Raw genomic sequence first — 13,321 nt, forward strand, 5'->3', positions numbered from 1 at the left:
GTGGAGTTTGGTTACCAGGAAAAGACACAGCACTTCCTCAGCCCCTGCTGCTTCCCAGGTTGGGGTGAAAAGTGGCGTGGGAATGTGCTGTTCCACAGCACTCTGCAGCAGGGGTGCCACAGGGCCATATGGAGGGAATGAAGAGTGCAGGCATGAGGGATGAGATGCTCCTGATGACTCCAATGGTGATACAACAGAGCAGGTTGAGGACAGGTTCCCGCTCCCATCACGCCAGATTTCATGGGAAAACACTGGGATTACAGGTGACTGCAATGTGCTCTTCATGCAATACATGATTGTGGGACCTTGCCATGATGCAGGGGATGGCTCTTATAGACATGAACTTTGAATTTTCCAGGGCCTAGCAGGTAAAGGCACAGCATGTGAATCTGGAACAGAACAGATCAGGCAGATATGGGAGCTTTGTAGGGATCTCTTACTCCAGCTGACATCCACAGCATGAGGGTGGGCTTGGACTCGGGTCACAAAGTCCAGCCACAGCCCAGGACAAATAAGTGAAGCAACTTGTCTGATGTATGTGGGCAGAGGTAATTTCTACCTCTGGATGCCAAGATTGGAGAAAAAATGACTTGAATAAGGAAAAATGAGGCATAAAGTAGCCTCCTAAGTGGCAAGGAGCTGAGTGAGCCCACTGGAAAGACAGAGGCCATGCTATAGCACTGCCTCTGCTCAGATGGGTACCACTGTGCACAGCTGGGGACCCTGTCCCTGAACAGATGTCATCCATGGTGGATGATTGGACACAACAGCAGGTACTTTGCTCTGCTGGGGCTGCTGCTGTCACGCAGTTTTCCAGGCTACCTGACTTCACCTGACAGCAGGTCTGGTTAAGACAAGTGGCCAAGACCCAGCTCCCTGAGCAGCCCTTGCAGGCAGGCAGGTGCCAGCTGCACGGCGGGCAGAGAGGGGCAACTGAGTTGTCACCCTCCTGTGCCTTCCCGGACTCCGAAGAGTTAAGTGCCAGTTTCAAGTGTCTCTAAGGTGACACCAGGCTGCCTGCTGGATGCAGCTCCCCGCAGCCCCCTCCCCACGCACACAGCACACACTCATGCTCACTTTCTGCTTTGTCTTTTGAGAGCTGCTCCAGGCTTTGTGCACAGGCACTTTCCTCGCTGCCTACCTTTCCTTGCTGCTCCCGCTCAGCTGCTGCTGCCGGGGACAGTGACGGATGTGCCTGGCTCCAGAGGGACCTCGCAGAAGGCAATCCAAGCTCTTTTTCGCTCACTTGCAAGCATAGCTGTCCCTGGACTGTCCTTCTTCAGTGAACGCTGTGTCCCTCACTCCTTCCCCACTGCTCTCACAGTGCCAGCACCTCCGAGGAGCAGCACCAACATCTCCAGGTGTGTGCCAGATATTCCTCCGCTTCAGAGTGCCAGGGCAGTAGAGACGGCAGGAGGCTGAGCTGCTGCGTCTGAGCTCTTCAAGCTGCTGTCAAGAGGCAAATAAATATCACTGCAAAAACCGGACACTGTTTTTTTCTCGTGCTTGTGCTCCCTCAGGAAGTTAAGCCTTGCTGGGATTGTCCCACGGTGCTGGGGAGACGAAGTGGAGCAGCACTGTGGGACCCTGTGGGACAAGACCAGGCTGCCCAAGAAGTTCTGGGGACAGAGTGTGACTTCTCGCCTAGAGAGACACCTCACTCCAGCATGGCTGAAGGTCCTGGGAGCTGGAGAGACTTGTCCCCTGCCAGGAGTGACGGTGAGGTGGCCAGGGGAGCCACAGCAAACTTCCAGGGAGCAGCAGATACAGAAAGCACTGGACGAGCACAACGCTTGGGCATCCGCAGCATGGATCCAGCTTGGGAGGAGACGAGAGGGGCAGTGGCCGTGGCGGAGGTGGAGGAGCAGTTCCTGCACTTGGCCATCAGGAAGCAGGTCTCCTACAGGTAGGAACACCTGGGTACCCAAGTGTCAGGGCTGCACTGGGGCACTGGAGTGGCCTGTCCCTGAGGCATCTCCCTCTCATTGGGTCAGGGTTGGCTCTTTCCACCGACCACCAGCATATTCCCACCAGAAACCATGTCAGCAGAGACAAGGCAACCAGTTAGTCCAGTCCCTCCCTCACGTGCAACAGCCTCCTCTTCAGTCTCATTATTACCTTTGCAGACCCCCTTATTTTCCTTCTACCCAACTCCCCTTCCCATCCTGGGGCTGTGATCCCTCCTAGGCAGTGGTCTGGCCCTTTTGAGAGTACCTTGCAGCAAGAAGAGATCTGTTCTGGCTTTTGGTGTGACTCTTCTGTTGCAACTCCTGTGCTTTCCCACCCCTGCTATCACCAAGCAAAGCTGGCAGAGGTGAAGAGTGGTTCTCATAGTTCTCACGGGGGTTATGGGAGCCACTGCCTGGTGATACCCAGGTGAGCTCCTGTTCCCAACTCCAACCATAATGTCCAAAATCCTGCTTGGGTCAGTATCTCCAGGACTTCAGCTCTTCTTCTCAGAACAAAAAAGGTCTGGTGTACCTTTCTTTTGCTAGAAGGGTGTTTAAGCCTTTCTATGATTTACTACTCCCCATCTTTGCAGAATGCCTCTCAGGTGTAAGTGAGGAGAAATCCTTTGACCCTGCATATGCCCAGACTAGACATGAGCATTGCAGGACTGACCCTGGACTGCTGTGAGAGTCTGGGACTGAGAGGAGGAGCTGCCTTCTTACCATTCTCCAGAGCTGGCTTGGCACAGAGATGTCTGTGGCCTTCTGAGCTCCATGTCACCATGTCATGCCATGCTCAGCAAGTGCCACATAGTTTACAAGCAGGTGGAAAACTGACATGGAGGACTTTGGTGCCATGCCCACTGCCATGGCAGACAGAGGCTGGATGAGCTGTCCCACCTCTGTCTGGGTCTTGGGGACCCTGGGGTGCAGAGCTCTGCCAGGGGGAAGATTTTGGGCAGGAGCTGTTGGTCACCCCCCCACCCCATCTGCACTCCCACATATACAGCAGCCCTTTTTCCCCCCTTGCAAGGGCTTCAGCGCAAGCTGTGAGCAAATTGCTCTCTAATACTGCAGTAATGGGAACTAATGGGAAAAATTATTAGAGCCTGCAGAGCAGGAGGGGCCTCGACGCTGACTCATCCCCAGCACTTGTTATTCGTGTGGTGGGTGGCAAGCAGGAGCCAGGGTGACAGAGACCTCCCCAGGTACCCAGTGTCCCTAAGCCTTGCCATGAGCTGGGGCAACGTGAAGCCCTCCTGGTCCTCATTCCCAGGGCTGCTCACTGAGGCACCAGACAGAGCTGGGGGGGGTCTCTGCCCTGATGGCACAAAGGATGAGGAATTACTGTGACAAGCAGAGCAGGATTTTCTCCTCTTAGCTGTCTTCTCCAGATGTGCACAGTGCATTTTGTGAACAGATTAGCCAGCTGCAATTTTCCAGCCTCCCCAGGGCAGGAAAGGGACCATACTGCAACCTAAATTATCAGCCTGAATTTGTTCCAGAATTATCCAAGGTTGCTAGGGATTTTATACAAACTGCCCATCCCACACCAGCCACCCCAAGCAGGCAGCTCAGTTGACATGCTCCAGCCTTTGCTGCCTTTACATAAAGCCCCTCTGTTCTGCACAACCCTCACAAGGGGTCTCTTTGCAAGGGACTTTGTCCTGTCCAATGCAGGCTTTGCAGAAGGGAGGATTCAGAGAGGTTGGAGGGAGTGCTGCAGCAACCTGCAGGCCAGCAGCAAAGGAAGAAATGGTGCTTGGATGAGCTGCTTCCACCACTCCGTGTTTTGGATGGCCAAGCAAAGGGAAGGAGAAATGGGAGAGGAAGTGTCTGGGGGTGGAAATCTGCTTGTTCTCTCCTGTGACACCCATGTAGCTTTGGGTCTGGCTGCTTCCTCAGGCCAGTCAGGTGGTAATGGAGCTGTTACCCAGAGGTGGGCTAACCTTCCATCACGTGCCTCTCCTGCAGCATGCAAAGTCCTAGGGGACTGACAGAAATCCCCTTGCTGTGCTGCCTAGCTCTGGAGACACTTACTGAACCCTGGTACAGAGTTTTGAGGACCTTCTCCATGGACATCACAGTTATCCTCAATGTCAGCTGAAGGTTGGAGGCCCCAGTCCCCTTGCTGCCATCCTACCTGCTCCTGCTGGGACCCATTAGTCATCACGAGGGGCAGGTGGCATAAGCTGCTATATAAAGCTTTTGAAATGAGCAGAAATTATATTAATCCCATGGAAATAAAGTTCCTTCCATAAATAGCTGCCACGGTGTATGGAGGTGCCTTGGGCGGGTGGAAGAGAGCTCAGCACTCAGGTTATATTTAGGGCTTTGAGTAGCAATTTCGTGCCAAACTTATTAATGATGCTGGCTTGTGCACCAGATTTGCACATTCTGGGACAATTTGCCCAGTAGGGAGGTGCCTGTGCAATGCCAGAAGGACCCAATGCCCTCTGTCACCACAGGAAACCCAGAGCAAACACCAGGGTTGTGTACCTCAATCCCCAGACAGTCACTTCGGCCAAGGGGAGTCCAAAGTCAGCTCCTGTTTGTCTTGAGTGTCTCCACTAAGGTTTTGTGGTGGGGCAGGATCACCTCTAGCTCCCAGAGTAGGGTAGCTCCAGTGGCCACAGGGCAAGCTAGAGGCTGGCAGAACTTTGCTGTAGGGAAAGCCGACCTGGAGCCAGAGAGGCCAGGGACAGGTGGTGGCAGGTCACAGCAGCACCCTGCAACCTCTCCTGAGCAGCTGTGGGCTCCCTCTCTATTTCATCATTGCTTTCAGAGTGGTGCTTGCAGCAGTAGCCTTTGTCACTGCCACTGCTCTCAGCAACCCAGCCCGGAGGGGTGTTTACACAGAAAGGAAACCACAAGCGCACAAAAGCTCCTGTACAGCTCTCTGCAGGCTCTGCCAGGTGTCAGACTCGCACCCTTTGGCAGCCCACGCACCAGAGGGCTCCACACAGCCATCTCCGGCAGCGGGAAGAGGGGGTCCTGTGTCCCTCTGTGCCCCCCCGCCAGCTCCCGTCCGCACCAGGGAGATGTGAGGCACCTTGGCTGTTCAGTGCGGTTCCCGGCTGGCAGATAGGACACAGCTAATGCAACTCACAGGCTGTTCTGTGCCAGGGAGCTAAATATAACCCGCAGAGTGGAGCAGAGGGGGCTGCTTTGTAATGTAAATAGCAAGGGAGCTTGGTCATAGAGCAGGCAGGCCAGAGGGGAGAGCTGGCAGGAGCTGCTGGAGAGAGGGAGGTAGGAGCCCTGAGTGGCCCAGGGGAAGATGGTTGCAACTCTCTGCTGTCTTCTCTTCCCTTTGTCTTCAGATCTGGACTCTGGATGTTTGTGAAGTCTCAGGACAGCCTGGGCAGTGCATGGGCTGAGGAAGAAGGAAAGGAGAGCCTCCACTGTCAGCATGAAGAAAGAGACAGAGAGGCGATCTCCTTCCTCCAAGTCCTGCCTGCTGGCTTTTTAATCGTGTTAGCCCTGCTCTGCAGAGCAGCATAATCAAATTCCCACTCATTTCCAGAAGCCAAGCCCATTCCATTCTGACAGAGACATCTGTCTCTGCATCCCTCTGTGCAGCAGGGGAGAGGAGATGGGTGGCACGGCCAGAGGGAAATGCTAGCAGGTGGCTCCTCACAGGCTTTGGTCAGGGGTGACAAGCACCTCACTATGCCCTGCCCCGACTCTTTCCAGAACCAGGGACAAGCTCTGCTGGGCCCTGCTGCCAGACACAGGCTGTAGTGCATGGTGCAGGGGTGGGATGGGTTTGGAGTTGGCATCACCCTGTGCTTGGAGCACAGTGCTGGTGTGTGTTCACTCTCATTCTGGCTCTCATTCTGCATATTCCTACATGCAAAGCAGTGGTGAGCTGGACATGGGACTGTGTGTAACAAGAGAGAGAAACATCCAAAGAAGCGATTTTGAAGAAACACTGAGTTTGTGGGTACAGCCTGCCTGTATGCCAGAGAGGGATGGCATAGTGCAGCTCTAAGCCCTATCTTAAACCAGACATACTCCCTGGTTTAAACTGCCCCAAGACCCTGCTGCTGCCAGAGGGGATGGTCCTACCCTTCCTCCTGCTGTGGTTTTCCACATCAGGCAAGCCTGAGGCAGCAGCACACAGCTACCCTCCCCTGCTTGTCCACACAACCATAGCCTCAGCCGTGCACATGGTGCAGGTGTGCCAGGGGACCACGGGGTGGGACTCCCCGAGTAGGCCAGCAGGGGGTTTTTTAGGGGCACTAACCATGATTAGGGGCAATTCCACCCTGGACCAGACACTGCTGTGCGGGGAGAGCTGGGATTCCTGAACCAAGAGCCATCTCTTCCCCATCACTCCCTCCCTTATCTGATCCCTGCTCACAATGAATCCCACAGACAGGTATCCTGCTGAGTTTGGCTGAAGCAGGCAGCTTAATCCTTTCAGTACCAAGGTGATGCACAAACTAGCATGAAGACAAGGGTGCCAGTTCACAGTAACATCCAGCACAGTGATCCCCATCCCTCTCCTGCCCTGCCTACAGAGAAGCCTGTGCAGCAGGGTCTGTCTCCTCTGGTCTTCTCAAGAACAGCCAGGAATGGGATTTCTAGGGGCTCCTCCACAGTTTTGCACCAAGCTCAAGGGACAGAACTGTGAAAGGACACATGGACACAGCACACAGAGGATGGTGAAGGACCCAGGGCAGGGTGTGTTACTTCTCCAACAGCCCCACCAAGCCCCAATACTCCTGATGCTCCTGGGTAAGACTAGACACCAACACCACGAGACAGCGCATGAAACATGAAAGGGAAATGTCTGCAGGCAGGGAGAAAATGCAACTAACCCATCATGGCATGCAAAGCAGCAGGGATGATGAAACCTTTCCGCAATAACAAAACTCTCCCCTCCCTGATCTGTGAGCTGGAGTTAGGCATCCAGGACCTGCCTTTTCCTCTCTCTGCTCAGTAATTAATGCAGTGGGTTGTGTTCAGTTTCAGAGCTTGCCTGGTGAGATCAAGGTCTGTCAATGTTGGTTTTTTTTTCCTTTTGATGATGGAGTTTAAAGCAAGACCATGTGCCCCTTTAGAAATGCCATCTGTCCAGGCTGCCAGGACCAGCTTTGCTTGCTTGCTTTTCTGTGGCCCATAGAGGCTGACCACAGACCCTCTTGGTGATCTGAAGCTTTCCTGGAGCCAGAGCACACCAAGTAGCATTTGGTTGTGAAGAGCTGGGGTTTTTGGAGGTGAGGACAGGCTGGGCCTGCAGGCTTAGGCTGTGCCGCCACAGACTGGGGGATGAATGATGAATGTCAGGCTGTTTCTCCATTCTTTGGAGGCTGGCCGGGAGCCTCCTACATGCTTCTACTTTTCACACTGTCCATTCCTGGTTTACCAAAGCATTTATTAAATGAACTCCAGTGCAGATTGAACAGATGCTGGACGTTGTTTTCAGACCTGCCACACAGGGAGGACATTTACACCCAGGAGTTGAGTGCTGTGGTGCCCTGCAGGGTCCAACCCAGAGGACAACCCCACTGCTATGGTCTTGGTGTGCACGGCGATGCTGGGGCAGCTTCGGGAGAGGGGGCTGTCTCAGCTCTGGGGGCATTCAAGGAACCACCCAGCAAGGGAGGTGCGGCCCGTCGGCGCGCACCCAGCGTGCCGGGACGTGCTCCTGCTTGCCGAGGGCGCGCACGAGGCTTCACTGGAGACGGCCCGGCGGAGGAGGTGGCCAGCGCCGCGGGAAGAAGGCCGCGCAGCCGGCTGCAATGACAGCCGCCCTCACACTTCCAGGAAGTGCAGAGAGGAACCAGGTGGAGGGTGCAAACAAAGCGGGGCCCCGGCCGGCGGCGGAGCACTGCCAGGGACCTGCCCTCGGGATGACTCCGGAAAGCGGCTGCTGGGGGAGGAAGAGCGAGAGTGAACCCCGGGCTGGCTGAGCGCATCAGCTCAAGCTGCGGCAGATGTGGCGGCATCGCTCCTGGGACGTTCCCCAGAGCCCTCCGGGGGACGTAGATATAAGGTACCCACCGAGCTGGGCTCTGCTGCCTTCCTCGTATTATTGGGGGGTTAAGGTGCTGTGGCGAGTGCTGACAGCCCGTGACTTGGGGGCTGGGGGAAAGGCTTCCTGTGCTTGCCCAGCGCCTCGCCCGCAATCCCCTCCTCTTCTCTCAGCGCCTGGGCTTGCGCAGCGCAACCTGCCAGCCAGGATGTCCGCGGGCCGCGCCAGCGCTTTTGACGCCAAGCCTGCGAGCACAGCGGGCCAGCCCGGCTTTGCCCGAGCTGTCGGTTTCAGGGAAACTGGCAAGTGTGTCCCCATCCCCACCAGTCCTCCTGGAAGCAGCCGGTGTTCGAGTCTGCCAGCGGGACCTGACCCAGGGTGTTAAGGGTCGGCAGGAGCACCGTGCAGCGGGCAGCCAGGGCCCTGTCCTGGCGGCCCCACAGCCCCGGCTTTCAGCCTGGCTCCACACCCTTGGGAACTGGGGAAGCTCTCATTGCGGCCGGCACAATTTCCATGCAAAGGAGGGCTGGGAGAGCTGCTCTTTTCCTGGACTGGCAGCCATGGCGAGCGGGCCAGCCCCTGTCCCTGCCGCTGCCCGCTGAGGCAGCGGTGTCGCTGGGCTCAGGGAGAAGCGGGGCAGGCGCTCTCCGGGCTGGGTAAGAGCCTCGGTGCTGGCCTCGGCGACAAGGCCGGTGGTGGCTCCCGGTCCCTGGAGAGGGCGGCGGCGGCGGGACTGTTGGCTCCGTCCCCTCCGTCCGGCGGTGAACAATGGGGGGCGGAGGCGGAGGCAGGGGGAGGCTCCGCTTCTGCCGCCGAACCTCTTCCGAGCGCGGGGCGGCGGCGGGGCTGACACGCGGCTTCCTGAGGCGGCGGCGCCGGGACGGGCTCCGCCGGCAGCCCCGATCCCCGCGCTCGGCAGGCGGCGCTGGAGGCGCGGCCGCCCGGAACCGCGGTGGCGGCGGCGCCGAGCCTTGAGCTCGGCCATGCAGGCGGCTCGGCCCCCGCCGTCCGGCGGTTCGCCCTCCGCCGCCTCCTCCGACACCGCCGCCGCCACAGCCGACTCCTGCGGGGCGTCAGGCAGCACCGAGCCCGAGTGGGGGCCGGCGCCGCCGCCTCCGCTGGGCCGCCGCCACAGCAACAAGCGCTTCACTGGCCTCAAGCTCTTCGGGCGCAGGTGAGCACCGGCGGGCGGGCGGCGGGTCCCGCCGGGCGGGGGAGCTCCGGGTGGTGCCTGCGCCGCCGCTCCGGCACCTGGCGGCGGAGCGGGGCCGGAGGGAGCTGGGCTGCCGAGCAAGGGCTGGCTGTAGGCGGCTGGAGCATCCGGAACGGAGCCGGCGGAGCACCGGCTCGCAAAGAGCCTCCCCGCGCTGAGCCGTCGGCAGCCGCCTCACCGGGCCCAGTCGAGGGGTTGACCCGGCTGAGCGCAGCCGCAGGGGGATGCGGGACGGGGTGTGAGGATGGAGCGGGGTGAGTTTGCTTTTCCCTCCTTTCAAGCTCTTGGGCACGAGTGATGGGAAGTTGGGGAGCATTGCCCTCGCTGCGCGCGCTGTCGTCCCCGTGGAATCGGAGCCTCGTCTCTTGGGGATTCGCTTCCACCCGCCCAGAACTGCCTGTCTCCATCCCCGCACGCCTGTCCCCTTCTTCGCCTGCGACACTGGCAGCCCTGCCGCACCGGGGGATGGCTGTGCTCCTCCCGTGCTGCCGGCTGGGATCCCGCCTTCTCATGCGTCCGTCCCAGAGCCAGCTGGGCTCCTTGTGCCTCCCTTAGCCTCTCTGTTGGTTTCGTGGGGATTTGGACCGTGTAAGCGAAGTACCTCGAAGTACCAGAGCCTGGTACCTCTGCTGTCTGGAGGTCTTTGAAAACACTGAATAACTGAGGTCTGAAGGAGCCTCCGGAGATCGCCTGGTCCACACTGCTGTCTCAAAGCAGGGTCGAATTTGATCCGGCTACTGATGTTGAGTTTTGAGTGTTGCCAGGGTGTAGAGAACACAGCTTCCATGCACACCCACTCCCCGTGCTTCAGCCACTCAGGAATTTTTTTCCTCTAATAACAATTAAGTTTCCATTGTTGCAGCCTGTGCCTGGTCTCTTTCAGGTTGTCACCGTTCATGTCTGGGCAGCATCTGACCCAGTCTGCCCTGTTCTTTCCCATCAGGTTGCTGGAGACACTAATAATGTTCCCCCTCAAACTTGTCTGCAGGCCAAACTGCCCCCATTATCTCATACTCTCCTTGTACTTGATAACTCTTACCCCCAGCCATGTTGGTGGCCCCGTGACAAACTTTCTACATCTCATGGGTATTTTTGGTATATGGGAGCAATTGAAGCAGGACGCAGTGCCACCAGAGCGGTGTCACACGTGCTGAATGGAGGGGAAAGGCTCCAATTTCAACCTCCACGTTCAAGCCAGACCTGGGTGTGGATGGCTTGCAAGGTCACTCCACAACAGAGCAATGTTCTCTGCTCTGGTTTCAGAGCTGTCAGCAATGGCTGCCTTGAGCTCCTGGCAGTCTCTGGCCTGTTCCAAATACTGTGTGGCATCTCTCTCTGAGTCCTGGGACCTCACACTACTGTTACTGCAATGTAGATCAGAGCCAAGGGGAAATTCTCCACATGTGAGCAACCTTTGGCAGTGTGGACACGTGGGGAGAAGCAAAGTGGAATGGCACTGGAAGCTGGAGGAGGCCAGTAGCCCCTCCCCAAGACAGCTGGAAGTGGCCACAGGGTGGTTTAGTGCATTCTTGCCCGTCTGCTGCTGATGGAGGAACGCAGTTCCCCCTGGCTCAGGGTGATGAATGCAGCACCCAGAGCTGCAGAATAGTGAGGAGAGGTTCCCACGGACCTCTGAGACTGAAGGGGCTCCCACGCACACCGGTGGGAGGTAAACTTGATGGGAAGTCATGCAGGGTAATTGGCTGCATGCCACTGAATTCATGCCCACCTGAGCGTTGGAGCAGAGGATGGCATGAAGTTTCTTCACCTCCTGTGAGGGAATTACAAGGGAAGGCTGAGCTACGCTTTCTTTTGTCAATAAGTACAGGCAGCCCGTACCCACCAAATGCTTTCCAACAGCTATCAGTGAGGAAATTTGTACCCACTTCTATTCTGAGCTTTACCCAGAGCCATATGTGGCTGGGAAACAGGTCTAGAGGAAGCTTAGGTAATTGGAAGGAATTTGCTAACTGGCACGAGTGGATCTCTGGAGAGCCCTGGCTTCAAGGAGAGAGATCTCCTCGATCTCCTGAGGTGGACACCCTGTGCTGGACTCTGCCTGTAGCAACACTGGAGGGCATGGCCAAGGGAGGCAGGGGTCTGCAAAATGGCAAGAGAGCCTGTCCTGTCTCCAGGGCACGTGAGCCCTCAGGGCATTTGAAGCAACAGAAAGGTGAGCCCCCAAGCTCTGGCCTCCGGTGGTATGATACGTGTTTTGCAAGCAGGCTTATTTCTGTACCTTGTAATTGCCTTAAAGGAGGGTGGAGTAATTGGCTCTAGAGCCTACAGAGACAAGTGCACAATACATGCATCCGGCGTGGATGGGTAATTCTTTTAATTGGGCTGATAAAGAGATTGGGGCTGATCAGATAAGAGGTGGTTAGGATTAAATTGCCTTTCTAGGTGCCCTGTTTCTTGTGCTATGAGTGAATTGCAGTTTACCCTTTCCAGGGAGGGACTGGAGAAGGAGTATGAGAGCTGGGGACAGTGTCTGTTTCTTGCTCGCCCCCGTGCCAGTGGAGTGGGATGCCAGTGAAATGAATCTTCCCTGTGGGCTTCCGAGCTTCTGTAACAAATCCCCCTTCAAAGGGAGTATGTGTAATGGCTGGTGCAATGCCATAAGCAGGGGCCGTAGGCACCAGTGGGGCAGCTGGCAGTCCAGGAGAGCATGAGACCAAGTTTTTGGCTGTGACCCCTCGGCTGGTCTTGTGCTGGAGCCTGCAGGTGAGCCTGGGGGTGCCTGCCACTGCCCAGAAAAGTTTGTGGGTGGCACAGCCTGTGGGTAAACGGCACTCAAGAAACTGAGCCGAGCACCCGCCTACGTCTTTCTGGGACGTCACTTGTCACTGTCTTTCTTGCAGCTTGATGCTTACACCTATGTGAAGCTGAGAATGATGTACCACTGGGACAGCAGCCCAGCCTTCCCCATCCCTGCTGTGTGGGGGGTGCCCTTGAAGCTGCTGGCCCTTGCACCCACTTTCCCCCGTGCAGGTGCAGCAGAGAGGCTGTGCAGTGGTGTAAGGCCCCGGTGCCCTGGGGGAAGACCAGATGGTAATGAGGAGCTGAAGTTTGTGCTCTGCAGGCTGGCAGGCTGACAGCAGTATTTCCCTTGGGACAAGCTTTTTCACAAAGCACCTTGCTGCCAGCTAGCTGTTGAGCAATCATCTTCCTAGTTCTCCTCCATGCATGCAGATTTTGTATGCCTCAAGCTCTGAAACCCTCCAGCCTCTGCTCCCCATCCTGCTCAGAGGTGATGGCTGGGTAGCTTTGGGCCTCCGCCAGTGTCACCTGTGGGAATCCCCAGCTGTCCCCTGCAGTGACACTTGGGCTTGTTTGCAGGGCAGATGGGATGTGCTGAGAGAGCTGTTTCTGTTCCTGAGTTTGCTCTCTGATCTCTGGTCAGGGACTTTTTTTCTCAATGGGGGGAAAATAAAGCACTGGGCATGCTGAGCAGTCATACCTGTTGGCAGTCAATGCAGCCTCACAGCGGAGCCAGGCTGGGACAGCTGCCAGCTTGCAGTGGGGCTGTGAGATGGGTCAGGGAAGGATCAGCATGGGGGTCTGACTGCTTCCAGAGGGTGAGCTCCTCCATGGTGTGGACCCTACCTGCCACTTACCTTGTCTCTCCAGTCCCACCGGCAGCTCCCCAAGATCATAGCAGGGACTGCTACAGTGACATGTGCCTGCTCAGAGAAGGTGTCAGGACCTTTAATTTTAGCATCACAGAACGGTTTAGGGTGGAAGGGACTTTAAAGATCATCCAATTCCAACCCCCCCACCATGGGCAGGGACACCCTCCACTAATCTTCTTAGGAGTTGGAGCGTCCTTTCCAGGAAACACGGTAATCTCCTCAAGGGGCTGACAGGAGGAAGGATGAGGGACCGCTTCCCTCCTTTGAACAAAAACAATAGGAAGAGTCAGGCACTGGGCGTGGAGACAGTCTTTGCAAGGATACGGTGTTGAAAGGGGAGAGGCAGAGCTGTGGGTAGTGCAAGCAAGGGGAGTTTGAGAGCTGTTTGATTGTGTGAGTTCTCTTGGGAACTAAGGAGGTGCTGGTAAGGGGAGGCCAGCCCTCGGCAATGAGGGCGATGCTCTCACGAAGGGCAACCTGAGCTCTGGCAAGTGGTGGGAGATGCAGTGTAGGATTTCCTTCACTCATCATCATGCAGTGCCTG

The 13,321-nt window shown here is 56.8% G+C and overlaps 1 protein-coding gene across 10 annotated transcripts in view; it reads left to right on the forward strand.

Annotated features, from left to right (window-relative positions):
• Positions 1-1,178: 1,178 nt before the first annotated feature.
• Positions 1,179-13,321, forward strand: part of DGKZ (diacylglycerol kinase zeta) — a 53,149-nt gene continuing 41,006 nt past the window's right edge. For 5 of the 10 annotated variants that reach the window (XM_039704773.1, XM_039704771.1, XM_039704778.1 and 2 more), the window contains exon 1: positions 8,878-9,106. In XM_039704773.1, the coding sequence (XP_039560707.1) occupies positions 8,916-9,106 (191 nt within the window). In that variant the 5' untranslated portion in view covers positions 8,878-8,915. Of the gene's footprint in view, positions 1,907-7,661; positions 7,954-8,863; positions 9,107-13,321 lie in introns of those variants that run through there. The other 5 variants (XM_039704779.1, XM_039704772.1, XM_039704781.1 and 2 more) reach the window with 5 other exon arrangements.

Source organism: Passer montanus, unplaced genomic scaffold (assembly GCF_014805655.1).
Source record: "Passer montanus isolate IOZ18808 unplaced genomic scaffold, ASM1480565v1 scaffold18, whole genome shotgun sequence".
In the NCBI taxonomy this organism is placed as follows: domain Eukaryota; kingdom Metazoa; phylum Chordata; class Aves; order Passeriformes; family Passeridae; genus Passer; species Passer montanus.